Source organism: Manis pentadactyla, chromosome 12 (assembly GCF_030020395.1).
Source record: "Manis pentadactyla isolate mManPen7 chromosome 12, mManPen7.hap1, whole genome shotgun sequence".
NCBI lineage: Eukaryota > Metazoa > Chordata > Mammalia > Pholidota > Manidae > Manis > Manis pentadactyla.
Genome location: NC_080030.1, coordinates 5,406,462 through 5,433,775, shown reverse-complemented (window position 1 = coordinate 5,433,775; position 27,314 = coordinate 5,406,462). Strand labels below are relative to the sequence as shown.

Below are 27,314 nucleotides of genomic sequence, written 5' to 3'. Positions count from 1 at the left end.
GGCCCCCATTTCAGCCTGTCCTCATCATGCTTGCTTGCCCCTCGCTTGAAACTCCTGACACAAGGAACCCTCCTGTCCAGGGCAGCATCCACTGCAGGCTGTGCCAGCACATGTTCCTCAGCAGCCCCCGTGCCGTCTGGGCTCTGGCAACACTGGGGGCCAGCTTCTGAGCATGGGGCCTCACTTGCTCTCCTAACCTGACAAATCAGAGCCTCAGCTGAGTGTCAGCCTCCTTGAAACCATGTTTGTTCCCTCATTTGCTCTCATAGCTCTTTGGGGACTGACTGCTTTTTCCTCTTCCTAATTAATCCCTTTGGAATTACTGCCATTATAGAACATTCCACTTGCATTTTACCTACTTGAGGGCACACATGTCTGACAGGATTTGGGCTTGAACTGACACAAGGCAGCCAAAACTCAGACCTGTGTGGCCTCTGGGTTACTGGGCTGGGTGGCATGCCCTGCTCATTCCTGAGCCCTCAGCAGAGGGAGGGCCACATGCCAGGCAGTGGCTGTCAGTGACCAGTGCAGTCCCTGGGGTGCGCCAGAGGCTCACATTTGGGGGTGTGGCTTGGGTAGGAATGTTCAGCAACCTCACCTTTCAGCTTGGACAAGATGATGCCCTTTCCTATCTGGGGATAGAAGCTCTGGAAAGGGGAGCTTAGGGGAGGACAGGGCAGAAAGTACTGTGCCTCTGTGCAGGGCCATTCACCAGGGGCTCAGGTCTGTCCCGTCCCCCGCAGTGCACGTGCCGGAAGGACATGGTTAAGATCTCCATGGATGTCTTCGTGCGCATCCTCCAGCCAGAGAGGTACGAGATGTGGAAGCAGGGCAAAGACCTGCCGGCGCTTGACCACACCCGGCCCACGGCCCTAAGCAGTCCCGAGCTGAGCACCTGGAGCGCCTCCCGGGCCTCCCTCAAGGCCAAGCTCCTCCGCAGGTGAGTCCCCAGCAGCCGCCACCCCGGCCTCCCCGAGGGAAGGTGGCTGCAGGCTGTGCCTCCCCATGCGCTCCACCCCCTGCGTCTCCCCCAGCTCCTGAGGCTGAGCATATTCCTCACCCGACTTCCTCCTGTGCTCCGTGGGCCCTGCGGCCTCCGTGACTGTGCTGTCAGAGACCCTGTTCCCTGCCACGCCTCGTCTTGGGCCGCACTGTTCCCTCTGGCGTGACACATGCCATCCCTCCCTCTCTCCTGCTTGTCCTGCCTGTCAGGGCTGCTTGGCACGTTCTTGGCTCTGAGTGGGGCAGGTCCTGTGCGGGGATCCTGGAGCCCCTCCCCTTTAGTCTCTGTGGTCACTCACGTGACACTCCCAAATACGTGCTGCTTGGGTTCTCAGTCTTGTGGTTGATGGCAGAGACCTGACCCCCAGGGATGTCCTGTGCACCCCTGTTCCACCTGGGAGAACCCCCTCTCAACCTCGAGGACCCCCAACGCCCCTGCTCTCCGTGACCACGTGGTCATGTGCCTGGCGTGAGGGGGGCGGGGAGGAGAGGGCGATGCCTCCGTGCCCTCTTGGCACGCCGCTGAGGCCCTGGGGGCGAGTATAGCAGGTCTGGCCTGAGGAGGGCGTGGACCTCACACCCGCGGGGAGAAGGCAGGTCCTCTCCTGGCCCCTGTGTGAGCTGTGGCCACAGGGACCTTCCTGTGAAGGGCCAGGATGTTGCCATTTTCAGCTTCAAGGGCCACACGGTCTCCCACCACCCCTTGACCTGCAGAAAGCCACCCCAGACAGCAGACAGGCCTTCAGTAAGCAAGTGGAAGGAGCGTGCCGTGGCCCAGTAAGGGTCACCTGTGGACGCGGACACGGGCACTTCTGCATCTCCACCTGCCACAGAGTATTAGTACTCTTCCAACTTTGTGAGCCATTTAGAAACATAAATGCCATTCTTAGCTGGTGGGCCACCCATGGCAGTGGATCGGCGGACTGCTTTCCCTTCTGGGTGGATCCCATCCCCGCTGGAGATGGCGATGGCGGCTGGTGCCTCCCCAGGGCCCGGCCGCAGGCACTGAGGGGTTCCCCTTGTGGCGCCGGGTTGGTGTCCTCCCACTCTGGAGAGACACCCCGAACTGTTTCTAGGAAGAACCCCCCAGGCCGAGCACTCACCCGGGGGCCCAGAGCCTTCCCCCTGCCTGGGCCCTTTGCCTCAGCTCCTCCAGGGGTTTTCCCCTCTTAGAATGCTCCTGGGACGCTTTCAGACCTGCTGCTGACCCGCACCTGCAGGCTCTCCTGCTGTCCTTGCTCGTCTGCACCTGTCATGTATGCTCTCCGGTGTTCCTTCTGAAAAGCCACTTCGGGCGAGGCTGTTCCCTAAGCAGGCACAGAGCGGGCTTGCCAAGTGGCTGGCTCCCCAGGCGGCTCACATTTGCGTAACGGTTCATTGACTGTGGCTTCAGCGGGTTGGTGGACTGAATGGACTGCCAGGAAACAGGGGCCACATTCCTGAACCAGAATGGGGTTAGGGGCTGTCTGAAGAGCCTGCACCCAGGACAGGGACCCCAGCTGCCCGGCCTTAACATTCTGCAAGAGGAAGCGGCCCCCTTGGTGCTCCCTGCCCCCGCTGCCCCTGCTCCTGGCGGCCCTTGCTGGCGGGCCCACCTCCCTGGTCACATACGGTCCTTTCTGGAGCATGCCTCTCCCCCGCCTCTCTCCGCCTCCTGCGCCGATCTGGGAGCTGTAACGTTCTAATGGTGGAACTGAATAACAAATCGTGTTCCCAGGGATATAATTTTCTTTAAAGCCTTTAGTATGTAAAATAAGCCTGATTTCCACCCCGACCCAGTTTTTTTAAAGTCATGGTGTGGGGGTCCTTTCTCTGAAAAGGCTGATGGGGACTCGAGGTGTGGAAGTTCAAGGCCAACCTGGATGCCACTGCCCCCTCTGCCTGCTGGCAGTGACTCAAGTCCCCTGTGACTCTGTCCTGGCCCTGGTGCTCCACGGGCTCCTGCCCCCACCCAGCTGTGCCAGGTCTCCCCAGCCCGCTGGCTCCCCTGAGCCTAGAGGGTTTGTCTGGGGGACGAGGTGGGACCGCCTGAGTGGCCTTGGCTTGGGCTAGATGGGGGTGGGGGTGAATCCGTCCCTGTCCTCAGACCAGGGTCTCCCCTTTGGCACTGCTGACCCGAGGGCCAGGTCATTCCCTGGGGGGCCGTCTGGGCACTGTGGCAGCTGAGCCGCATTCCTGACCCCCACCCAGTCCAGGCCAGGAGCCCCCGGCCAGTGTGACAGCCAGAAAGTCGTGCCTGAGGTCATGGCACTGTGGTGGGCTCCTCGCCTGCCTGCCGCCTCCCCTCCCTCTGTGGCCTTGTCCCTTCTTGAGGCAGGAGCACGTGTCTTGGGGCCGGGCAAGAAGGAAAAGGGCACGGGGCACGGCTCACAGCCCCCCTGTGCCTGGGTGAAGGTGCTGCTGGCTTGGCAGCCCCAAATGCCCCCTGTGAGATCCAAAGTCCTGGGCAACAGCTGGTCCTGTGAGAGCTGGCAGCCCCGCTTTGAGGTGCCAGAGGGACTGTGCCCTGGGCCCCCCAGTAGTCGCTCCAGGAGCCACTCAGCCTGCGGCATGGGCCAGGGCCCCAAAGGGAGCCCCCCCTGGCCTCACCTGCCGTCTGAGGTCCAGGGGCGCCCGCTTCCATATAGAAAATGGTAGTGTGGTATCTGGATTCAGTCCCAGTGTTAGGTTCCTATAAACTTAACCACGTGGTATCTTGTTAGGCCTGGCAGGTAAAGGCATGTTTTTCTCCACCGTCTCATGAAATGGGACTAAAATGACCACTAGCAAAACGACCAAATGACAGCAGGTGAGAGGACAGTGGCTGCCAAGCGGAGTTGGCAGACTTGGGAGGGGTGGGCAGTGGCACCTGACTGCAGCGCAGAGAAGACTTGGTCCTGGGCCGGCAGGCAGGGCGCGGGCCGGCTCCTGCCGTGGGACCAGAGAGGCCTGAGGTTCAGGCACATGTGCTTCTGGGACAGGGACCACGAGGAACCAGAGGCAGGTGTGGGAGGTATTGCGGGGCTCAGGGTCCCTCCACCCACCTCCCAGCAGAAGACAGGGGCTCTGCTGCCTGCTGACATCAAACCTGGGCAGGTGCCAGCCTCATATGTCCCCAGCCCCGAAGCAGGAGAACACAGGCATCCTCTCCCAGGTTGCAGAGTGGCCCAGAGGAGCGAAGCTGCAGATCCTGATGTTGGGGGTCCCCCGGGAGCATCAGGGCTCCTGCCACCTCTGTCCCCTTCACAAGGCCCCGCTCACAGGCACAGCCACCTGCGAGCACCCAGCCAGGGCCTCCCAACCTCTGAGGAAATGCATCATGAAAGTCAGTCTCAGGTGAAGAAGAGCGGGACCCACGGATGGAGAGGGTGCCGTGAGCAGCAGAGGTGGGCTGCTCTCGGGCCTGGCGTGAGGGGCTGCACCAGGGAAAGTAGAACCTGTTGCCAGAAAGAAGAAGCCTTCAAGGAAGAGAGGCTCGGAGAGAGGCTTGGAGGGAGGCTCGGAGGCATCTGAGGCGGGAGCCGAGGGGCCGGGAGAGGTGGGTCGGGAAACAGCCCGAGGAAACCCTGGGCCTGGAGGCAGGAGCGGCTAGAAGGCCGGAGGCCCGGCTGAGGGACTGCAGGCTCTACCAGGAGTTTCAGACACTGAGAAAAGGACATTACGGGGACCCAGACTTGCATTTCCAGATGGAAAATGCTGGCATGGGATGCAGACTTCCTGGCATGAGCAAACAGGTCACCTTAAAAAGCAAGAGACCCTAATGGCACTGGACCTATCAATCATGATGGGCTGCAAGCTAACAAAGGAATAAGGCCTTCCAAAGTCAGGAGAGAAATAATTTTCAGCCCAGAAGTATGTACCTACCAAATTACCAACTAAATGTGTGAGGAAAATACAGATCTTTTTATGCAGCGTCTCAGGTTTCCCCTCCTTTCTGAGGAAGCTACTGGAGGATGTGCTCCAGCTAAACAAGGGCATCACCCAAGAAAGCCAGGGCTTCAGCTCCACTGACCAGCTCCAAGCCAGGAGAGGCCACGGCAGCCTCAGGACAAGGGGAAGGCCCTTGGGTGTCATTGAGGAGCATGCGATGCCCTGTGTGGGAGACAACATCAGGAGCTGGGGCGGAACCAAGAAAGCCTGGGCATCTACAAGGGGGCCAGCCCCTGACTCTGGGAAGAGGGAACAGAGACTGCCACACAGGCAGCTCTGTGGCTCATGGACGCACAACATTCAAAGAGGCAAAAACAAGTGCATATGGAATCTTGCCACACTGAAAATGGTGGCAGACGTGGGGAAGGAAGCTGGTGGGCTTGGAGGTGGCAGACCACACCTTGTGTGGCCCTGCCGGCAGTTGGCAGAGGAAGCCAGAACCGAGAAAGGAGAAGGCGGCAGGTTGGGGGAGACAGTGCATACGAGGAGAAACAGCTAAAAGAGGGGACGGTGTCTCATCTGCAGAGGCCCAGGGGCTGCTGTTGGGCAGCCTGCTATGGTTGGGGTGTGCATGGCGGACGCCTCTGCCCCCAGCCCTGCAGCAGGTTGGCTGCAGTCTCCCAGGGTTAACTCCCCCAGCTTGTGTTTCATGGAGTGGATGTTTCTCTGCATGCTGACCTTCAACTTGCTTTTCCTGTGCTGCTCTGGGGTGTGGCCCTCTGCCTGTGTCTGTCCACCTAGTTCACCCCCATTCTGGGGGGGCCCAGTGGTGTGTTGGGGGCCAAAGAAGACATGGGCTCTCTGCAGCAGACAGGACTCCAGTGGGGCACCCCTAGTCAACCCTGGGAGCAGGTGGGGTGGCATCAGTCCCTGGGTTGGGTGAAGGGAGGGCGAGATAGGGGCTGAGGAGGCAGGCAGCTACAGGAAACCGAGGCCAGGTGAGTTGGCGGTAGGAGGGCTCCCTTCTGTTGGGTGCTGCCTGGGGCCAGCGTGGGGGTGGGCCTGTGGGTGCCGGCCCTGCAGCATTCCCGGGCCAGGAGGGAGGCCCCTCCTCAGGTGACAGCTGGTGACCAAAGCCAGCTGCACTCTAGTGCTGCAGCCTCAGGCTTTCCATGTGTTTCGAGTGGGGGCCACACACCTGCTTTCCAAACTCCCCTTGTGGAGCCACTGGAGTCCCCAGGGAGGGAGCCTCCTGGCTCCCTGCCCCCGTCCCCCCATCCCTTGCTGACGCACCCCGCTCCCCAGCCGCCTGTCTTCCCGCTCCGCCCTCACTGCTCCCTCGCAGTGCCCCCTGCACGCCATGCCTCTGCCCGCAATGCTGCCACCCCCGGAATGTCCCCTTGCTTTCCACCTGTGGCCATTGGGGTGGTTCATGGCACAACATCGCATGGGGCTGGTCCCACCCCAGGCTTTGCCTGAGCTCAGGGGAGACGGAGCAGCAGCAAGCCAGGGGCCCTTGAGCTAGTGGCCGAGCCACGGGAGGGGCGGGAGTGGGTAGTGTCAGGGGAAGGTCAGGACCAGGCCCCCAGGAGCCGGCTGGGGCAGGTGGCGAGGAGGCTGTCAGCGCTGTTTCCCCCGGGTGGGAGATGGGGGCCTCCCCGGGTCCCCACCAGAGAGTCCTGCTCTTCTGAGGGGCTGCTCGGCCCTGCGGGCTCTGCCGCTTACTGCGAGGGAGGAAAGGCTAGTGGGGACTGAGTTATGAGGCCTCGGGCCTATGGCCCCTTGGGGGGTCACCCCAGCCCCTGAGGGGCGTTAGCCACCCAGCCAAGGTGAGCTTCTTCGCTTCTCCACATGCCCACCTGACCTCTGCTCCCAGCTCCTGGGCCATCAAACATCCTCCTGTCAGTTGGCAGCCACTCTGTCCCCTCTCTGGGAAGGCCCAGGGACCTTGGTGTCCTAGAGCCAGGCAGGTGTCCCAGCTGTTGGTCTGCAGGACCGCCCGCCTTTGTCACTCTCCTTTCTACTGCCTCACCCAGGTTCTCCTGCATTTTTACTAAGAAGCGGTAGCTGAGCCTCAGGGATCCCTGCTTGGGGCACTGGCCACCCTGCTGTCCGGGACTGGTGCAGCCTGGGCCCAGGCCAGGCTAGGGTGTGCCTTCCCCCGGCCCTGAGCCGGTGAGGAGGAGGCGCCGGGCAGCTTAGGGCCCGGAGCTCCCCCACAGAGGGGCGCAGACCCACCCCTTAGGTGAGGGTCCCGGGAGTGCACAGACACCCCAGAGAAAAACCCCCTGACCTTTACATTCTAGACAAATTAGTCTGAAGGAAAACAGACACTGGAAAAAGACTGAGGAGGAGAGGAAACCAAATCTAGAAAGGAAGAAAGAGCAAACCAAAAAGCCGGGGCTGGCGTAAGTGCACTTCTGTCTCCCTGTCGCCTGGGCAGGCGTCTCACACGGCTGCATTTCCATCCCCTCCACACTCCCTGTCCCCTGCCCGCCCGCGGCTCCCGGAGCCCGGCGGCCCTCGTGCCATCTCCAGCTGCCATCGGCACCCTGCTCACCACGGCCCGCTGCCCCCCCGCCCCCCTCCTGGCTCCCGGGGGCTCTGTTCTGCAGGAGCCCCGGCCTGGGGCTCCTCCCGCCCCTGTCCTGCCCCCTGGCTGATGACTCTCCCTCTCCAGGTCCCACCGGAAGCGGAGCCAGCCCAAGAAGCCCAAGCCCGAAGGCCCCAGGTTGCCTGGGGAGGGGGCAGCCAGGGCGGCCCTCCTGGAGGAGGCGGGTGGCAGCGTGAAGGAGGAGGCTGTGCGGGAGGCCGAGCCCGAGGAGGAGGAGGAGGAGCCCCAGCTGCTGCTGGGCCGGGAGGCCGAGGCCGCAGAAGGTCAGTGAGGGCCACCAGCGCGTGCCGCTGGGCATACCCAGCCACTTAGCAAAGGGTCACGGCTCTCTTTTCATTAATTAATTTTAAATGGATCGCAGCCCTAGCCCTTCGACTGTAGTGGGGTGGCCACCCACTGGTCACCTCCTTGGGCCTCACTGGCCCGTGGCACCTTGTGCCCAGCCTGCCGGGCCCGGCCTCCATGGGGCTCAGGCTGCCCCAAGCGGGCCTGTCTGAGGAGTGCATGTCACTGGCCCCCAACCCTAGCAAGTCCCAGTTCTTCCCCAGTTTCCCTTTTCTGAGCAGGCTGCCACCTGCACGGAGGTCCCATGTCCTTTGAGAGTGAAACGTGCTGAAGACAAAGGTAGCCACACAGAAGGGCGTGCAGGCAGGTGCTGGCGTCCCGGCGCACAGCCAGTCCTGACCTCTTCCACCATCTCCTTGGGTCCCTGGGCAGGTTGGGTGGGGAGGGCCTCCATCAACTTCCCAGGCCCGGTGCCCCAGGGTGGGGGCCATCTCTTGGCCCCAGACTGGCACTGCTCCACCGTCCAGACACTCCACTCCTGTTCCATGCCAGAGTCTTACTCCCAAAAAGGAGTTGGGGTGTGCGGGGCCTCCCAGAACACGGCCCCTCAAGAGAGGAAGTGGTCCTTTCAGGGTGTTGCACGTGGCCGCCACAGCCGAGGGGGCCCTGTGCTAAGATCTGGAGCCTCCTGCAAGCCGCCCACAGGTCCCTGGAAGGAGGAAAACTCCAAGCGGGTAGCAAATAAGTGCTCACGGTCAGGGCGACAGCACACATGGCCGCAGATGAGGGGAAGGTTTTAAGTGCTTTCTAGACTTCCTGTAGTACTACTAGCCTGGTGTCCCTAAAAGCTGTAAGAGCTGAAGATCATGTCAAGCGTTGGCAGCAGGGCGTCCGGTTTTGTGTTTGCAAAGGGAAAGTTGTACACTGCCATTCACTGGCAGCAGCCAGCCGGGCTGAAGCGGAGGTGGCTGGGGCGTGGGCAGGCAGGAGCAGGTGTCCCAAGGGACAGACTACTCCTCAGGGTGGCAGGAAGCCGGGGCTGGCTCACGTGCCACCGGGCCCCAGGGGGCCTCCTCACAGCTGGCTGCCGGCATCCCCACTCCATTACCGCAGGAAGACCTGCTGCCTTGGGCCTGGCCCTGGGACGGATCAGGAGCCTCTGCGCATCCGCGCTGACCCCATGCAGCCCCGGCAGAAGGCAGGCCAGCAGCCTGCATCCACCCTCGTCTGCTGGAGCAGCAGGGACCCCCTCCTCCCGCAGGACCACCCCAGTTGTGCCCCCACCTACTGTGGGCACCTCTGGTGTGTGCCTTGGGCTTGGGGGCCCAGACCTCCAGGTGCCCTGGTGAGCCTGGTAAACTTTGGTGCCGTAGAGAAGGTGTGGGGACCCCCCTTCTAAGCAGCCAAAACAGCCTACCATGGAGGGCTGGGCTATGCTTCCTCCCATCCTGAAATAGGCCAGAAGGGCCTCAGCCTGAGGGGGTGGGGGGACCTCGCCCAGACCCCCACCCTGGCTCTGTGACCATGCTGCCCCGTTTCAAGGCTTCCTCAGGCTGGGCAGTGAGGGGCAGCCACTGCCCCAGGGCCACTGTGGGTCCCACAGTGCCAGCAGAGCTCTGAGCACCCACGTGTCCTTCCTGGCCTTGAGCTTGTCCCCTAATGGGGTCCCCTGGGTGTTCTCCCCTTGGCGTCCCAGAGCCTGTGGGGAATGAGGAATGGGCTGCAGCATGAGAGCAAATGGGACCTGCCGCCTCCAGGCTGCTGAGCGACAGCGGGTTTTCTATTCAGTACGTGGTTTGCGCTGTCAGGGAGGAAGGAGTATCGGATTTCCTTAGAGAACAGAGCCATTTGCCTGAAAGCGCCTCTTACACAAACCGGACAGCACCTTCCTGGGCCAGCCTAGGCGGGTTGCTATAAATTAGCAGCAGTAGCGCCCACAGCCCCGGGCCCCTCACCTGCGGCCTGGGGGGTGAAGCTAGAGCTCCTGGGCCCTCGGGCACCTCCCGGGCGTGGGGGAGCCATGCCAGCCCGGCATCTGTATGGGGAGCGGGTTTGGTCTTCAGGCTGCTACCTGCTGCTTTCCTCGGCCAGGTGGCTTCATGAGGGGAGGGCCTGAGGCACCAGGGGGCAGTCCAGGCCCCTCCAGGTGGCAAAGCCCAGGGAGAACCCCACATGCCCCCGAAAGCTGGGGACCAGAGGGGCGTGGGCCAGGCAGGACAAGGGCCCTGCACCCCACGGCTGTAGAGCCTCTTTTGGAAAATAAGGCGTGTGCTGGCCCAGGGCACAGTGGGCGTCCCAGCAGCCATGTGGCCTGCAAGCGTACAGGTGGGGAGGGGAGGTGGCGGAGGCTGCAGCGGCCTGGGCGCGCTGAGTTAGGGGTTGGGCCCCCTCCCTATGTTCGGGGCTGGGTCTGCCGACAGGGAGGGGCCTTGCGTGACCCCTTCCCTGGGTGGGGTCAGGGCAGGTCAAAGGTGAAGGTAGAAACCCTGGCCCTTGGGAACCTGGTCTCCCAGGGTCACCGTCACCTTTCCTGTCCTCTCTGGTTGAGGAACAGGGGTGACATTTGGGCAGGTTTTGATAGCAAGAGGTAGAACTGGCTGCGTGTCCCGGACCACAGCTGGCCATTCTCGTCATCACCAGGTTTAGCATGGAGGGGGCCTGCCGCTGCCCGTGAGCTGTCCTTGTTTTCCCAGCCAGGCCGGGGAGACTGAGGCTGTAAAGCCCAGGAACCAGCAGCCACACAGTACTGCCAGCAGGACGACCACCTCATTCAGGCTGCCCTGGAACCGCACATTCCAGGCAAATGGATGGTGGCTGCCCGTTCTCAGCCGTTGTCACTCCTGACATGATGTCCTGAGCCTCGGGGAACTTGGGACCTGCCCACGAGAGCCTGAGCTAGGATGCCCCTCCTCCAGCTGGAGCAGGCACAGCCCGAGGGCCGCGGGGCTCCCCACGCCCCAGGTTCTGTGCTCCAGTGGGCCGCCAGGCTGGTGGGCCTGTGCATGTCGCCCTGAGCTCCGCAGGCCTCATGCAGGTCCCCAGCTACAGAGCTCCCCATGTCTGCTGGGGCAGCGACCACAGACTCAGGCTGAAGACCCATAGTTATTCTCTGGCAGTTTTTGAGGCTAAAAGCCTCACATGGGTGTTGCTGGCTGAAATCCATGTGTGGGCAGGGCTGGCTCCTTCCAGAGGCTGCAGCAGGGAGTCTGTTTCCTGCCTTTTGCAGCTTCTAGAAGTCCCTCATCCCTTGGCTTGTGGCCCCTTCTCCATCGTCCAGCAGTGCCTGTGACCCTTCCCAAGTCACGGTTCCCTCTGACTGCAGCTGGAGAGGCCGCCAGGTCCACCCAGATCATCCCGTCTCAAAATCCTTAACTTATTCCATCCTGCAAAGGCTCTGTGGTCATGTCAGGCTCAACATCCCCAGGTCCCTGAGCTAGGACGTGACAACTGTGGACCACGGTCCTGCCGACCTCAGGGGCCCTCTCAGTTTGGTCTGGTGTCCTGCACACCCATCCTTGCCCCTGTTAAGATGCCACTGCAGACACTCCTCTCCCACCTCCTCCATGCCCCGAGACCTGGCAGGAAATCCCCAGAGCCAGCCCTCGGGGCCAGAAGGGGGTCAGGCCCTCCAGGCCCCAGGTGGCTCCTGTGTTCCGTTCAAGGGACCACTCTTTGTGGTTTGTTGTTTGAGGTTTTGCTTTTTAAAAATCCCAAAAGTTAGAAGATTGGAGAATGACGAGAATTAGGCTGGGGGTGGATTAATGACTGTGCATTGAGCATTGACTCCCCTATACAGAATTTTATTATTGTTAACAACCATTTGATCAATAAATATGAGAGATGCCCTCAAAAAAAAAAAAAATCCCAAAAGTTATTTGCCTTAACTGTGGAAATACGTAAACTCAGACCCCTGAAAAGAAAATGAACCCTCTCTCTGCTTCCCACCCCTTAGGAAGGGCTTCGGGAACTGCCCCCAGGCAGGAGCCCGGAACCACAGAGGTCCCTTCCCAGCAGCCTTCTCATGGCTGTCCTCTTAGCCTAGTGCTAATTCTAGAAGTCACTTTGAGCGCTGGGCAGGGCCTAGAGGGTGGAGGTGAGGCCACCCCAAGGCTGGTGCGACTGGTTTCCAGCCATCTGGCAGGGTGACCTGGCAGTGCTTTACACCTGCCTGAAGCCCATGTTCTTTTGGGGAAAGCCAGCCCCCGCCTGGGCTTGGGGGACCACTGGGCTCAGCTCTGACCTGTCTCTTCTCTGCCCACAGAGGACGGGAGGGGCAAGCTGCGGCTGGCCAAGGCCAGGAGCGACCGGAGGAAGAAGAGCTATGGCCCCCTGTACCCCCACCACACCCTGTTGCCCCCACCCACCCCATTCCCCATGGAGGAGGCACCGCGGCCCCCACCCTCACTGGAGCCTTCTGTGCTGGCGTCGGGCCCTGCAGCCTCTGCGGGGAGCCCCCTGCCCCCGCCCCTGAATGTCCTGCCCCCGGAGGCACCCGCCGAGGAGCTGGAGGTGAAGCCGCGCCCCATCATCCCCATGCTGTACGTGGTGCCACGGCCCAGCACAGCCACGTGTGACAAGGGCCGCGTGTCCTGTCAGCAGGCCTTTGAGCACTTGGCCCAGAAGGGCCCCGCCTGGAAGGAACAGGTGGCCGCCATGGAGCTAGCAGGGCCTGAGGAGGACAGCAGAGCCAGTGAGGTCCAGGTAGGGCAGCAGGGACACCAGCCAGGGCCCCACACGTCCAAGATGGTCCTGTGGCTCTCGCCAGAGACCAGCAGGCTGCTTGTGGTTTGGAACCCTCGGTGACGCCCAGCCATCCCCTTCCTGGGGCCCTGCACCCCTGGCTGGGGACACTGAGGCCACAGCCCGTCAGCTCTGCCTCCGGTCAGCCAGGCTCTGATGCAGGTCTCAGAGCCGCGCCCTCTGCAGACATTTCCTGCTCTGTCTTTTAGGCACCATCCACGTTTTCCAAATTGAAGATGGAGATTAAGAAGAGTCGGCGCCACCCCCTGGGCAAACCACCCACTCGGTCCCCGCTGACAGTGGTGAAGCAGGAGGCCTCGAGCGATGAGGGTGAGCCAGGCTGCTCGTCGACTGCCCTGCTGGGCCCCAGGCCAGGCCCCCTCGCCCCACGCTGTCCCCTGGACCCCCTCTGCCACCTGGCCTGCCTGGTCAGTGCCGTCACCACCGCTGAGGTCAGGGGCCCAGCATCTGACCCAGGCTGCTGCCCTCGGACCCAGCCTCACGCACACACCGTCTGACCCAGCAGCCCCCTTGCCCAGCCTCATGCTCCGCAGTCGGGCCTCGGCCGCCCTGCAGACTGCCCCCTGGCTCTGGCCGCCACCTCCCCCCCTTGGCTCGGCCCCACTTGGGGGGCTTGCTTGTGCTGGGCTCAGGGTCTGACATGTCTGTCGTGGTCTGTGAGGGGCAGGCTGCAGCTGTTTTTGGCTCCAAACCCAGCCTACTGCCCGGAGCCCAGGATCATGGGCCATGACCCTTTCTGTGACTCAGTTTCCCCATCTGTAAAATGGGGGCTGCCCGTCCCACGAGGGGTCCTGCCAGCAAGGTGCATGGTGCATGGAGCTGATGCCTGTAAAGCATGGGGCTCAGTGCTGAGCACGTGGTGTGGGCCGGGATGCTGGCACGGGGTTCTCGTTCCTGTGGCTGTTGGCTGCCTTTGACCCCAGAGCATACCCCCTCTCTCACTCTGTGTGGTAACCATGACCCCCTTGGCTTATGAAAACTGAGCAGATGCCCTTTCTGCCAGCTGCCCCTTCCTCGGCACTGCTGCCCTGGCCCCACGTAGGCGAGGATCGCCCCATCCTCATGGCCTCTGTCCGGTGGCCGACGCAGGGCAGGCTTCTGGAGCACTTGGAGCACAGGCTGGAGGGCGAGTGGCAGAGGGTGTGCTGGCGCTCTTGGTGTCCAGCGGTAGCTGCGGGTGGGAGCACCAGCCGCAACCCCCAGGCTGGGCTTTGCAGGGGTCAGAGCGCGCAGAGCTGCGAGGGCTCCTGGCATGGCGGTGCCTCCGCTCCCCATTTCCAAGTGCATTTCCGGGGCAAACATCCACTCTGTGTTCTCCGTGCCATCAGCAGGGAAGCAGCCGCATTTGTGTGGTGTGACTAGAGGAAGCCCTGGTGCTCTGCTGGCCCCTCGGGCAGCTGTTAGGGGCTCTGACCCACGGCCAGGCCGTCCTTGCAGGCGGTGGACATGGGGCTGGGATCAGGCTGGCCCTGCAGAGGTGACTTCCTGCTGTGGAGCCCGGCCGAGGGCTGGAGCAGAGGCTGTCGGGGAGCCAGGGCAGGAGGGCAGAGACAGAGAAGCTCCTCTAACAGCAGGAGGCTGCCGCTGCCTCACACGCAGAAACCCTGCTGAGTCACTTTTCCATCCTGCACTTCAACCTTCTGTTTAAGATGCATGTGAAACTTAAAAAGATCTGGGTGGCATCTTCCTGAATCAGCTTGAGTGCTGGGGCAGCATGGGTTCTAGAAGCATCTGGATGGCAGGGCCAGGGGTCCCAGGGGTGGAAGGGAAGGATCAGCCGCAGCTGGGAGGGGCCCCACGGGCAGGTGGGCATGGCTGTTGTGTTAGTTCTTTCCAGAAAGTGCCTCCAGGGCCCTCCCCACCCCTAACCTGAGGAGCCTTCTTGGTGAGGCTAGGGCACTTTCTTGTAAGACCACCACGGCCCCAGAACCTAGTGTGTATCCTGGGATTCTAGTGACCGAAGGTGACAGTGGCTCTCCTCCCCTCAGGGCACCTGGGGCCTGCTTGGGTCTGCTCTCGGGCTGAGCTGGCAGGACTGCCCCCTGCCTGTGTCCTCAGGCAGAGCAGTCTTGGCCCTGGGGGACTTGGCTGAGTACGGCGCGGCTCCCTGACCCTACAGGACCCTGTGTGTTGGGGAGACAGCAGCAGGATGTGGGGGATTGGGACATAGCTGGCTGGGGTTGGACGTTGGCAGGGCCCAGATGGTGACAGGTGACAGGGCTGGGAGAGGGGTTGTTAGTGGCCTCCATCTTAGCAGCACTTTGGGGTGACGCAGCCCAGCTGCCGCCCCCAACTCGGCTCCAGCTGCGTTGCCCCCTTGGCTCCGCTGAGTTCAGGGAGCCTGTGCCTGGCCCGCCGAGGTTGGGCCCGGACATCCCCCTGTCCCGGATGGGCCCAGGGCCCCCTGGCTGTGGTTGCTGGGACGCCTCTGTGGAACGGCTTAGGGGCCTCGGAAAAGGGGAGCTGTCACCACTAATGCTGGAGGCAGAAGGCCGGTGGAGGGGTCCTCGGGGCATTTCACCTGTGCTGAGGCTTCTCTCCTGCCCTGCCCTCCCATTTTCCTCTAGAAGCCTTCCCTTTCTCAGGGGAGGAGGACATGAGCGACCCCGAGGCCTTGAGGTCTTTGCTGTCCCTGCAGTGGAGGAACAAGGCGGCCAGCTTCCAGGCCGAGAGGAAGTTCAATGCAGCGGCTGCCCTGACTGAGCCCTACTGCGCCATCTGCACCCTCTTCTACCCGTACAGCCAGGTGAACACGGGGCCCCGCTGCAGGGCCTCGCGGGGGCCCTGGGCAGCACTGCCTGCCCTCCTTGGTGCTGGTGTTTGCTCTGCCTGGAGGCAGCTGGGGAAGGGTGACTGGACGGAGAACCACTTGCTGCAGGAATCAGGGGGGTCAGCTGCAGGTGTCCTGGTAAGAGACCCAGTGGCCCTGAAGGTGAGAAGCAGGTGGAGTGTGTCTGGGGACAGGCCGAGTGAGGAGCAGGCAAGGGGAGGGGTCCAGGAAGGCTCCAGTCGCTGCCTGGTTCACTGATGTCAGGGTCCCCTGCCTGCCCACTCTGGGCTCTCCACTGAAGGTGGCCCCTCCTCTTACAGGCCCTACAGACTGAGAAGGAGGCTCCCCACGCCTCTCTTGGGGAGGGCGCCTCAGCTGTGCCTCCTTCCAAAAGTGGCCAGAAGACACGGCCGCTGATCCCCGAGATGTGCTTCACCTCCAGTGGCGAGAATACAGAACCGCTCCCCGCCAACTCCTACATCGGTGAGGATGGGACCAGCCAGCTGATTGCCTGTGCCAAGTGCTGCCTGCAGGTCCATGCCAGTGAGTGCTGGGCAGGTCCGGGGTGGGGGCTGGGGCCTGATGGCGCTGCAGGGGTGGGGAGCAGGGCTGCGGGCCCCTGCTTTGCTCCTCCCCCATGGCCACCTCCGGGTCTGCAGAGCCCACAAGTCCTGTCCCTCTGGGCTGCTGCTTTGGGCTGTCACAGGACCTGGTGTCATGGCCGGGGGTTGTGGCATTCAGGGACAGACATCCCTCCCCTCTGGGGCCTGGGAGCCAGTTGGAAGAGACAAGATGCCCTTCAGGGGCTGTGACAGTTTTACACTCCGCACCTTGGGGCCGCACTGGAGCCGATGGTAAAGCTGAGTCTAGAGTGGCCCGGAGGTCTGATTTGTCCCTGCCATTGATGGCCGCCCTCCCCAGGTCCTGAGGGCCCGACTGCCATCCCAGATAGGACAATGGATGTCTGCCCCTTCCTCGGGGTGAGGGGCAAGGAATGGGAGGTGGGCCTCTAGGAAGAAAGCTGTTGGGGCTCATTGCAGGCCTTGCCCTGTGGAGGAAGGCAGCTATATTTCTGTCCAGCTCCCCCGACCAACAGAGGCCTGCCTGGAGTGCACTGCTCTCCTGGCTGGGAGCCAGCTTGCTCGGCCCTGGGGGGCCTGGGTGTGAGACACGGCGCTGGGGGTATGGCAATGCAGACCCAGGTGCGCCCACCTGCAGAGGGGCAGGGGGGCACAGTGGGCTCAGCTAGTCGTCTTGAGACCTGGCACTGGAGGCAGGTGGAGGCCACCAGGCCTGACCTTAGCTGAGTGCCCCCAGGGAACAGAGCAGGGGGACAGGGGTGGCTTCCTGGGCACATCACTGTCCCTCAGGGCCTCTGTGGGGACACAGTAGAAGGCCACCTTTCTCCTCTGCTTCCACCAGGTCACCCTTGGCACCAGCCACTGCCCACTCCAGCCAGTAGAGCTGCTGTGGTGGGCGACAGGCCCTGGCTGGATGAGGACCCCTGCCGTACTGCCTGGGGTGGGCGGCTGGACCCCTCCACCATGCCCTCTCTCATTTCTAAGCCGGGGCTGAGGTCCGAACCAGCCACCTTAATAACCCTGAACCTCCAGCAGGGGTTTTAGGAGTAGTGACTCGGACTGGCCGGCCTGCTCGGCCACCCTGAACTCAGTGCCCACGAGGGCCCCTTGGCACTTCATATGACCTCCTTGTTGCTTTCCCGGGCTCTCAGCCTCCCTTGGCCTGTGGGCATGGGCAGCGCCTTCTGGGTGGGCATGGGTCAATGAGGGCCACGCAAGCTGAGCGGACCCAGTGGGGCCCTGCTCTCCAGCCTGGCACTTGAGTTGTAAATGACACCGTGTGCAGTGGCCTGAACAGAGAGAAAGCGGGCGGTGAGAGCAATTGCCCTAAATACCGCAGCCAGGCTCTGGGAGGCCCCGCCGCTCCGCATGCAGCCGGGCAGCAGGTGCTACCTGCCTCAGCCACCCTCCTGTCTTCCAGGTTGCTACGGCGTCCGTCCTGAGCTGGTCAACGACGGCTGGACGTGTTCCCGGTGCGCGGCCCACGCCTGGACTGCGGTAACTCGCCCCTGCAGCCGGGTGGTGCTCTGAAAGCTGACGAGGGCCCTGAGGGACCCCCAGGCTGACCCCGGGCCATGGCCTTGCCTCCCGGGTCTCACTTTCTTCACCTTGGCAGTGAGGGGTGGAGCCTGTCACACTCCCGGCCTGGCCCTTCCGTGGCTATGAGTTCACGATGTAAAGACTTCAGGTGGGGGCCAAGCAGCTCCCGGGACAGCGAGGTGACTGCCCTGCCCACGTGCCCTCACCGTGCGGTTGTCGTTTCCCACAGGAGTGCTGCCTGTGCAACCTCCGGGGAGGCGCCCTGCAGATGACCACGGACCGGAGGTAGGTGCCGGGGACGCTCCTCCCTGGGGCCAGGGCCGGGAGGGGCAGACAGGCATCCGGACTGCCCCTAAGGTCTCGAAGCTCTGGCGGGCAGCAGGGTCATGGGTGGGGGTGGGCAGGGCAGTGCCCGCAGCTGGGGGAAGACCCATGGGGTTGGGGTACACCGTGAACCCTGCTCTGCCCCCGCTCTCTAGGTGGATCCATGTGATCTGCGCCATCGCGGTCCCTGAGGTGCGGTTCCTGAATGTGATGGAGCGCCACCCCGTGGACATCAGCGCCATCCCCGAGCAGCGGTGGAAGCTGGTAGGTCCCCTGGAGTCCTGCCCGTGGATGGAGGGCAGCTGCCCCAAAGCCAGATGTGATCGATTTCAGTTTGGCCAAACCTGTTACTTTTTAAATAGGACCCACAGGCACACAGTAGGGAAGCTGAAAGGCATGGGGGCCAGAGAAGAGCCTGTTGCCCTCCTGAGCGCAGTGGGCCCCCAGCTCCCCTGGCCTCTGTGCAGAGATGGCCTTCACACTGTGGAGCTGCAGGCTCTGCACTCTCACACAGTGGCAGCCACACACACTACCCGGTTCTTTCCTGGCACCTAATGGGAGATCCATCCTCTCAACAAACCTTCCAGTGCATGGCATGCTGACTGGCCAGCGTCATGCAGCAGAGCTCTAGAACTTTCTTGCCTCGCGAGACTAAACTTTATACACGTGGAGCAGTATCTCTCTGTTTCCCTCCAACCCTGGCTCCTGGCAGCCCCACTCTGCTTCTGTCCTTGGGCTGAGTAAGGTCCCTCCCCCGAGGGGAATTGTGCAGTTTTGCCCTCTGTGCCTGACTCCTTTCACGGAGCACAATGCCATCCAGGTTGATCTGTGTTGTCACAAATGCAGGACTTGCTTCTTTTTTGTGGCTGAATAGTATTCCAGTGTATTTATATACCACATTTTCTTTGTCCGTTCATCTGTTGGTGGACACTTAGGTTGTTTCTGTATCTCGGTTACTGTAACTAATCCTGCAGTGAACGTGAGGGCACGGATAGCTCTTTGAGGCCCCGTTTTCATTTCCTTTGGGTATATGTGTAGAAGTGGGATTGCTGGATTGTAAGGCAGCCCTATCTTTAATTTTCTGAGGAAACTCCACACTGTTTTCCACAGTGGCTGCACTGGTGTCTGTTCCCACTGACAAACAAGGGTCCTCGTTTCCCCACATCCTGTGAGCACTTAGCTCTGGTCTTTTTGATGCTAGTTGACCGGACAGATGTGGGATGGTGTCTCACTGTGGTTTGGATTTACGTTTCCCTGACGACACTGATGTTGAACCTCGTTTCATGTGCCTGCCATCCATTTGAATGTTGTCTCTGGGAAAACATCTATTCAGGTCCTCTGCCCATCGGTGAATTGGGTTTTTTTTTTGCTGCTGAGCTGCAGGAGTTCCGGAGCTGGCTCCTCGGATGCACGTTGAGCTTCCCCTTGGAAGCAGCCATCTGCAGCCAGGGGGGCGCCTCTCAAGGCTCACACCTCCTACTCTTGCTGATAAGGGTCTAGCCTCGGGGGCAGCTCAGGGGCAGTAGACGGAGGGAGCAGCAGGGGTCAGACTGTGACCCGGGAGCAAGCCGTGGCTTCCATTCCCAGTTCGGCCACCAGCCAGCTGTGTGACTTTGGACAGATCCCTTAACCTCTCTGTGCCTCAGCCTTCCTGTCTATAAAATGGGCTGCCAACGGTCCCCTGTGTGGTCAGCACTCACTAGGCCTTACCATATTGCTCTGACTGCAGTCTGAACACCCACATCCGCTCTCAGGCTCGTCATGGCTGTGAGTGTGTGGGCAGCCTTGCTGGGGCAGGGACATGCCTCCTGGACCCAGGGGCTGGGCTCTCATCCGGGCCCCTGGCAGCACCAGGCTGCTTTTCCTACCTGGGGTATTCCCCAGCTGCCTGGGGCTGTCTTGGGGTGCCGATGCGTCTCCAGGCTGCCAGCAGAGGGCCCATGCAGTGTCCTGTGGGAACAGTGATCTCAAAGCCCGCAGGTGCGGGGCCACTGGGCAGGGATGAGTGAGTGGCCAGTGGGAGCCCACGGCGGGGGCGGGGGGCCTTGGTCAGGGAGCATGGGGTGGCAGCGCCAGCCCAGCCATGTGCAGACAGGAGACTGGGAAGAGGCCGGCGGCTGGCAGGTGATTCCTTCAGTAACGGGGGTGTGAAAGGCCTCATGATTCAGGTGGAGTGATGGTGAGCTTTACGGTGCCCGTGATAGATCCTCCCTCCCAGACACTTTATGGATCATCTGACATTTCCAGCTTGCAGCCTCTTCATTACCAGCACTTGTAACGATGAATTAAAAATCCTTCTACATGATGCTTGCTTGTACTGCCTAATGGAGCCGTGCGAGGAAGCCAACAGTTAACTCCTGCTTGCCGGCGGCGCGCCCACGTTCCCAGAGCCACACATCGGCCCAGGCTCGGGGATGGCCACTTCTGGTCCGCTGTCTATCCTTTCCCTCTGTCCCATGACTCCCTGGCCTCCAGCTCTGGGTGCTAGGGAGTATCCTGGCCAGTGGGAACTGCCCCACCCCCTGGTGGCCTGAACCCAGGTTATTACCCGGGCTAGCCAGTTTAGCACCCCTTGCTCAGCCCCTCACCAGGCTGGGGTGGTTCCTGGAGGAACTTCCAGGTCTGGTGGGGACTTGGGATGGGAGAGGTCAGCTAACGGGGGTCAGTAGAGGCACGGCTGGTGGGGAACAGGTAGTTTGAACCAGCTGTGACCCCTCTCACCGGCCCTGCTTTGAGGTGTAGGGGCTCATGTTTGGTCCTGACAGGAGGGAAGGCAGGCATCTGCCAGAGTACATTGGCTGGTGGGCATGAAGACAGGCTAAGGGCACAGGACTTGGTGCCATGGGGTGTCTGCAAGCAGGAATGGCCTCCACGGCTGACATCACACCCAGCAGTGGCCCTTGGCCACCTCTAGACCACTGTTCTGGGCAGGCCCCCACACCCCCCCTGCATCCCCTCTTCAGTCCTGCGGCACCCAGTGCAGGAGACCAAGACATCACACAGCCTCTCTGGCAGCCCACGGAGAGGCTCCCGACGACGGTACAGAGGGGGTCTGACTCCGAGTCTCAGTAATGAGCTCCTGCCAGGGGCTGAGAGGCATTGTCGGGCCTCAGCAGTGGGGCCAGGGCTCGCCGCTCTGTGCCTGGACACATGCCGTGGCATTCCACAGCCGGGGCTTCGGGTTGGGCCCTCTCCCGCTTGCCAGGCGGTCTGCTGCTGGTCACCTCCCTGCTGCCTGCGGGCCTTTGCCGAGGGAGCAACGCCTGCGGTAAACGGAGTGAACGTGGGCCCAGTACTTAAGGGTTAACTCCTGTGGAGCATGTGGATGCCAGCGCCTGGCCCGCAGGCTGGCGGGAGAATTGGGTATTGACAGTTTAATAATGAGATCTCATTGCCATCGATCGGCGTTGGGCACGCTCCTGCAGCGCCCTTTGCTGCGGTGCTTATCTGGCTTTTGAACATGGTTTACAGAGCGATAAAGGCCCGCTGATTAAATGCTCAGAGTGACAGCGCGGGTGGGGCCGGTTGGTTGCTGAGCAAAACCTGGGCGGTGCCTGGCGGCTGACGCATTAGTGGTAGGCGTGGCCGCCAAAGCCGCCGAAGCTCTGCGGGGAGCATTTCCGCAGCGTGGACGGACCCGCAGGGGGATGAAAGGCCTCACTCGTGCTCCTCAAGAAGGAGGCCACATGCACGGCTTTTTATGCAAAATTAAGATACAGTTCCCCATTTTAAAGTGCATGATTCAGTGGCTTTTAGTACAGTCACAGAGTTGGTAATCATCACTTAACGTCCAGTTCCACAACTTTCCTTCACCCCAGAAATAAACCCTGTTCCCATGAGCGGTCACCCCCAGCCCCCGACAACCACGAACCCACCTTCTTGCTGTGGATTTGCCTGTTGTGGGCATTTCACAGCAATGGGACCACCCACTGTGTAGCCTTGGGAGTCTGGCCCCTCGCTGAGCGCCACGTGGCAGGGCCCCTCTGCCCTGTGGCACCGGTCAGTACGTCATGCCTTTCTTTGGCTGATTGGTATTCATTCCCCGGGGGGGCTCTGCCAGTGCCTGTCCCAGGCAGCGATGCAGAGGGGTTGGGCAGAGAGGAACCCCCAAGTGCCCCTGGGGGAGCCACAGGCTGGGTTGGTGGGCCTGGGGCTCCCAGCCTGGGGTGGTCTGGGGGGCTCTGCACTTGGTCACAACCCCTGGCCAAGCAGAGTTCTGTGTGCTTTTCCCAGGGTGCCCTTGTGAATGCTGGGCTGCTGGCACCTCCATGTCCAGTCCTGGGTCTTGGGGTCACTCCCAGGCAACAGCGGGGGCTCTGCTGGGGGCAGAGGTGCGGCTAGAGCTCCATTTCCTCTGCCTGTGTCCCCCCAGAAGTGCGTTTACTGCCGGAAGCGGATGAAGAAGGTGTCTGGCGCTTGCATACAGTGCTCCTGCGAGCACTGCTCCACCTCCTTCCACGTGACCTGCGCCCATGCCGCAGGGGTCCTCATGGAGCCAGACGACTGGCCCTACGTTGTCTCCATCACCTGCTTCAAGCACAAGTCGGGGGTCCACAGTGTGAGTGCCGGCCCGCCCCTGTCCTGCGCCGCGGCCCGCCGTGCTCGCTCTGATGCAGCCCTCGCCTCCGCCCCCAGGTCCAGTTCCTGAGAACCGTGGCCTTGGGCCAGGTGGTTATCACCAAGAATCGCAACGGGCTTTACTACCGGTGCCGTGTCATCGGCACCACCACGCAGACCTTCTATGAAGTGAACTTTGACGACGGGTCCTACAGCGACAACCTGTACCCAGACAGCATCACCGTGAGCCTCGCGGGCAGGCAGGGGCAGGCACTGGGGGTTGTCTTCAGGGCCTTGGGAGGGGGCCCGATCCCTCAAGGGGGTCACCTGCGACCCTGCTACCCAGGCCCAGGCCACAGGCCCCTGCAGAGAAGGCGCCGCCTATTCCACAAAACCTAAGCAGGAAGCACTGTCGCTTCCTCACAGGCCCACGGTGGCCCTGGGCTGGGCAGCCACAGCCGCCCAGCATCCAGTCCCCTGTGTTTGCCCAGCTTGCCTTGAGGTCAAGCAGAGACCACCCCCGGCCTCCTTGCTGCAGAAATCTATCCCGGGGGACGCCATGGGCAAGCGTGGCACGGGGATGCTGAGGGCGCCCTCACCTCCTGCCGCCCTCTTCCCTCCAGAGTCGGGACTGTGCCCGGCTGGGACCCCCGCCCGAGGGGGAGTTTGTTGAGCTCCGGTGGACTGATGGCAACATCTACAAGGCCAGGTTCATTTCCGCTGTGACCAGTCACATCTATCAGGTGAGCGGAGGCCCGGGGCGTTGGCCCCGTGGGGACTGATGGGTGCTGCTGCCCACCTGCAAGGGTCGAGGCTCCTTGTATTTGTCAGCTGAGAGGGGCCCCCAGGGGTCTGATATTTCTTCCTTTAGAGATGTCTCCCCGGTTTTTGGAGGTTTTGTTCTCTTCTGTGGTAGAACACAACAAAAAATGTACTGTTTTAACCACTTTTAAGTACAGTTCAGTGCCTGACATTTTTTTTTAAATCAAAACAGTTGTGAGTTTCTTCCCATGACTGCAGAAGAGAAATCATTTAATAGTGTGGAATCTTAGAGAAAAAGTCACCCACATTCCAGCAGCCAGAGATGACCGTGGGCCGCCCCCCTCCCCCCGTTGTGGCTATCAGGGCCCATGTCCCCGTGCCTACCCCTTCTCCAGTGGACTTGAGGGCCTTGAGTGGGCGGGGGGTGGGGGGCGGCCCCGCCTCTGACAACCACACCCTCGGCAGGTGGAGTTTGAGGACGGGGCGCAGCTGACGGTGAAGCGCAATGACATCTTCACCCTGGACGAGGAGCTCCCCAAGAGGGTCCGGTCGCGGCTGGTAGGTGGCCCAGCAAGTTGGGGCGCTGTCCCGGAACCCTGCAGTGCGCCTCTGGGAAGCAGGGAGTCCCGGATGGCCTTGGCCTTCGCTCCCGTGGGGGGCACAGCCGAGGGTGGAGCCTGTTCCGTGGTGAGAGGGGCAGGGTGAGGACCTGGCCCTGCCTGCTTGGGGCAGCCTAGCAAGGAGGTGGACCTGCAAGAGTAGGGCGCGCGTCTGAGGAAGCCAGGGCGCAGAGCCGGGGCGGCAGCTGCCCGCACACAAGATCCGAGCTGGAAGGCTGGCGGGGCGCAAGGAACTGCGCTCCACGCTCATCCCTTTTAGGGGGAACAGTGAGTCCCGGAGGCAAGGGCTGGTGACTGGCCTTTCTTTTTCTTCTGTGTTTAATTCAAAGACAGGGCTTTGAGGAGCCGGCGGCTGTGGCCATTGGTGAGTGAGCTGAAAGTAAGCGCTGGTGGGGGTCGCACAGCTGACCCCAGACACCAGGTTCCCTGGGGAGCAGACAGGAGTTGCCAGGCAGCCGCGTGCCCTTGTGTGCAGCCCGACGCTGCGCCAGCACGCACACAGCCCCTCCTCACAGCCGCGGCGGGCAGGCCAGGCCAGGCTCAGGCCGCCTCCCCTCTCGGGGGCCTGGGCAGGGCGGTGTTGGACCCGCTCCCCTGCCCTGCCTGCTGGGAGGCTCGGTGCAGGACCAGGGGCTCCCCGGGAGGCAGGGGCCCCGAGGCTGTACCCAGTGCTTGGGTGTTGCTCTGGGAGGTTCCTGGGCCACCAGCAGGGCAGACATTTGCTCCATCGGGCACCTGAGCAGAACCCCACCTCAGTCTGTGTGGGCTGGTGTCACAATACCACAGAGTGGGCAACTGGAACCACATTCTTTATTTCTCATGGTTCTGGAGTTTGGAAGTCCCAGATCAATGCGCCAGCAGGTTTGGTGTCTGGTGAGAGCCCACCTGTGGTTTGCAGGCAGCCCTGCTCTGCGAGCCCAAAAGGCAGGGAGAGGAGAGCTCTCTGTGGTCGCCACCACGAGGGCGCTGACCCTGCTCACCAGGGCACCACCCTCGCCACCTCACTGGCTCCCAGAGGCCCACCTCCTAACACCTTCTCACTGTGGGGCAGGGGCCGGTGTAGGAACCTGGGGTCACACCCTTCCGTCTGCAGCCCCACTGTGTGCTGACCCCTGCTGTCTGCTTTCCCGCAGTCGGTCAGCACGGGGGCCCCACAGGAAAACGTCTTCTCAGGAGAGGAGGTGAAGGCCGCCAAGCGCCCCCGGGTGGGCACCCCGCGTGCTGCCGAGGACTCAGGGCGGAACCCGGACTACCTGGCCTTCATGGAGAGCCTCCTGCAGGCCCAGGGCCGGCCCGGAGCGCCCTTCTAGGACAGCTGGCCGCCTGGCGGCCCCTCGGCTCAGCAAGGCAGGTGGCGGCGGGCCCTGGCGTTTGCCTGCTGTGAGTTCCTGTTCCTGCCTCCGCGGCCCCAGAGGCTGCCTCCACGCCACGGGCTCCCCGCTCTGCAGGGACAGGAGCGAGCAGGATGCCGGCCACGGCCCCGGACTCAGGGAGCAGGGCCACGTGGGCTCTGGGGGCCTGTGCCACCCCCACTACTCAGATCCGTAAACCACGTAAGCTCTTCTTTTCGAAAAGGTGCTACTGCGATGCCTGCCCCCCGAGCAGCCTTTGAGATTGTGACTTCTGTACATAGTACCTTTGTGAGGTTCTTTCTATAAATACCTATTGTTTAAAAAAAAAAACGCAAGAAAAAAAGGAAAACAAAGAAAAGGAAAAATCCCCAAAGTTGTTTTCTAGATTTGTGGCTTTAAAAACAAAACAAAACGTTCTTTTTCTCATAACGAAGACACACAGAGGGAGATAAAAACAGCTCGCTCTTCGGTGTGTGGTTTTAAGTCCTCCTCGTCTGTGAGCAGGCGGGTGAGTGGGCTGCCGCCATGCAAGGCCTGCAGGTGCCGGGGAGGCAGGGGCAGGGCGCCCAGTGACGGCCTCACTGGTCACTCGGCTCCCTGACCTCCCTGAGGGTCTGAGAGGCTGGCCCCGCCTCTGCAGCCACCGCCAGTGCCCATCACCCTGTGCCTGGCAGGAGGAGGCCAGCAGCCCCGGCGGGGGCAGCTGCTGGCCACAGGTGCCCTGGGCCCCCTCCGGCCTTCGCAGAATATACACTCCCCACTTGTTCGCGCTATCCGTCCTGCTTCCCCTTGTGTGAACCGCCCCTCAGCTGATGGCCCCAGGCAGCTGGTGTGTCCCCAGTGCCGCCAGGCCCCCAGAGGCCTGCTCAGGGGGAGGGACAGCCCTCCCGGCACTGACGTGGCTCAGCTGTCTAGTCACTGACAAGCGTGGGTGGCTTCCTGCAACTGGAGCAGGTGGGGAGGGAGGTCGCAGAGCCCAAAGAGGACTTCCGGATGGCCCACGTCAGCCGTGGGCTGCTGGGCGAGGAGGTCCTTGTCCCCCGGCTTTGCCTGCTGCTGCACGCCCAGGGGGCGGCGGAGCTCTGTGTCCTGTTTGTGCTGCGTGGATCTGTGTGTCTGGGGGAGAGAGCAAGAGGGGTTACAGCTCCGGACTTGGAGGAAATCTGCCTCTTAAGAGTTGTGGGTCGAATTTATGAGAGAAAAAACTGCTTTTCGGCGAGCTTGGGAAGGAGCCGAGCCCAGCCCAGCCCCCACGCCCTCTGCAGAGCCTTCTCCATCTCTGCTGTCCCCTGCTGTCCCCCACAGACAGGTTGAAAGCAGAATTTGCTTGTATAAAAAATTTTTTAAAATTAAAACTGGCGTGTTCTTACAGTTGCCAGGCCAGAGAGAACTGAAGACCATGGAGAGAACCCAGAGGAGCCCAGAACCTTCCATCCCTTTGGTGGGGGGTGGAGGGTGGGGCGGGGAGGTGCTGAAGGGAGTCGGCAGACGGGGCCTCCCTCTGCATGCAGAGCCTGCCTGGGGGCTGGCACTGTGTTCACACATAGTCTGGAAATGCTGTTTATACTGTAAAGGGAATGGGAGGTGCGGTGCATGGTGCCTCTCGGGCCCGGAGGGCGGGCCGGCTCCCGCGCGGGTCTCGGCTTGTGCCCGAGGTGGGTCAGGATGCCGAGGGTGCGCAGGCCGCGGCACAGCCATGAGGAAGTGCGGTTCCCCACAGGGGGCTGTCTGTCTATGTGCAAGACAAAAAGCAAAAGCCCCCACTCGCCCGAGATTCAGGATGCACTGTACTTTTGCCTGCTCCCCCTGCCTCTAGGTTCATCATGGATTAAAGGCTCGTGAACACTGCGAATTACGGCCCCCTGGTGTTGTGGAGTGTCTTCATTTCTGAGCGGGTGCCAGGGGACAGGGCAGGGCTCCTCTTCCAGAAGGGCAGGCGCAGGGCCTCCGGAGCGGGGCTGGGTGGGCACACGGCCTGCTCCTAGCCTCCAGGCTGGAGGGGGCTCCCTTCCCTGGGCCCAAGGTCGCAGCTGTGTTCCCACAGAGCCCTCCCTGGCGGCAGTCGGGCTCCCTCAAGCGCAGGCCAGGGGCAGGAGTGGCCGAGGCAGTGGCCCCCTCTGCAGGACAGCTGGCTGCCCGCTTGCTTGTCTGGGGCCAGGGGCCACCCTCCTGGCCTGGACCCAGTTCCAGGGATGTGGGAGCTGGGGAGCGTGCCTGACCATGGGGTCTTGTGGCCCTGGGGTGAGACCAGGCCCCCAGCCTTCATGAACATGCCGTTCATCCAGCAAGTCCCGGAGC

The 27,314-nt window shown here is 62.0% G+C and overlaps 1 protein-coding gene across 3 annotated transcripts in view; it reads left to right on the top strand.

Annotated features, from left to right (window-relative positions):
* The window catches only part of KDM4B (lysine demethylase 4B), a 118,313-nt gene extending 91,445 nt beyond the window's left edge, over positions 1-26,868 (top strand). Inside the window, exons 10-24 of one of the 3 annotated variants that reach the window (XM_057489800.1) lie at positions 744-940; positions 7,158-7,259; positions 7,532-7,728; positions 12,012-12,451; positions 12,700-12,820; positions 15,079-15,257; positions 15,602-15,824; positions 17,283-17,359; positions 17,631-17,686; positions 17,881-17,989; positions 22,098-22,283; positions 22,361-22,525; positions 22,906-23,025; positions 23,510-23,602; positions 24,798-26,868. In XM_057489800.1, the coding sequence (XP_057345783.1) occupies positions 744-940; positions 7,158-7,259; positions 7,532-7,728; positions 12,012-12,451; positions 12,700-12,820; positions 15,079-15,257; positions 15,602-15,824; positions 17,283-17,359; positions 17,631-17,686; positions 17,881-17,989; positions 22,098-22,283; positions 22,361-22,525; positions 22,906-23,025; positions 23,510-23,602; positions 24,798-24,974 (2,442 nt within the window). In that variant the 3' untranslated portion in view covers positions 24,975-26,868. Of the gene's footprint in view, positions 1-743; positions 941-7,157; positions 7,260-7,531; positions 7,729-12,011; positions 12,452-12,699; positions 12,821-15,078; positions 15,258-15,601; positions 15,825-17,282; positions 17,360-17,630; positions 17,687-17,880; positions 17,990-18,835; positions 19,467-22,097; positions 22,284-22,360; positions 22,526-22,905; positions 23,026-23,509; positions 23,603-24,797 lie in introns of those variants that run through there. The other 2 variants (XM_057489801.1, XM_057489802.1) reach the window with 2 other exon arrangements.
* The last annotated feature ends 446 nt before the right edge of the window (positions 26,869-27,314 follow it).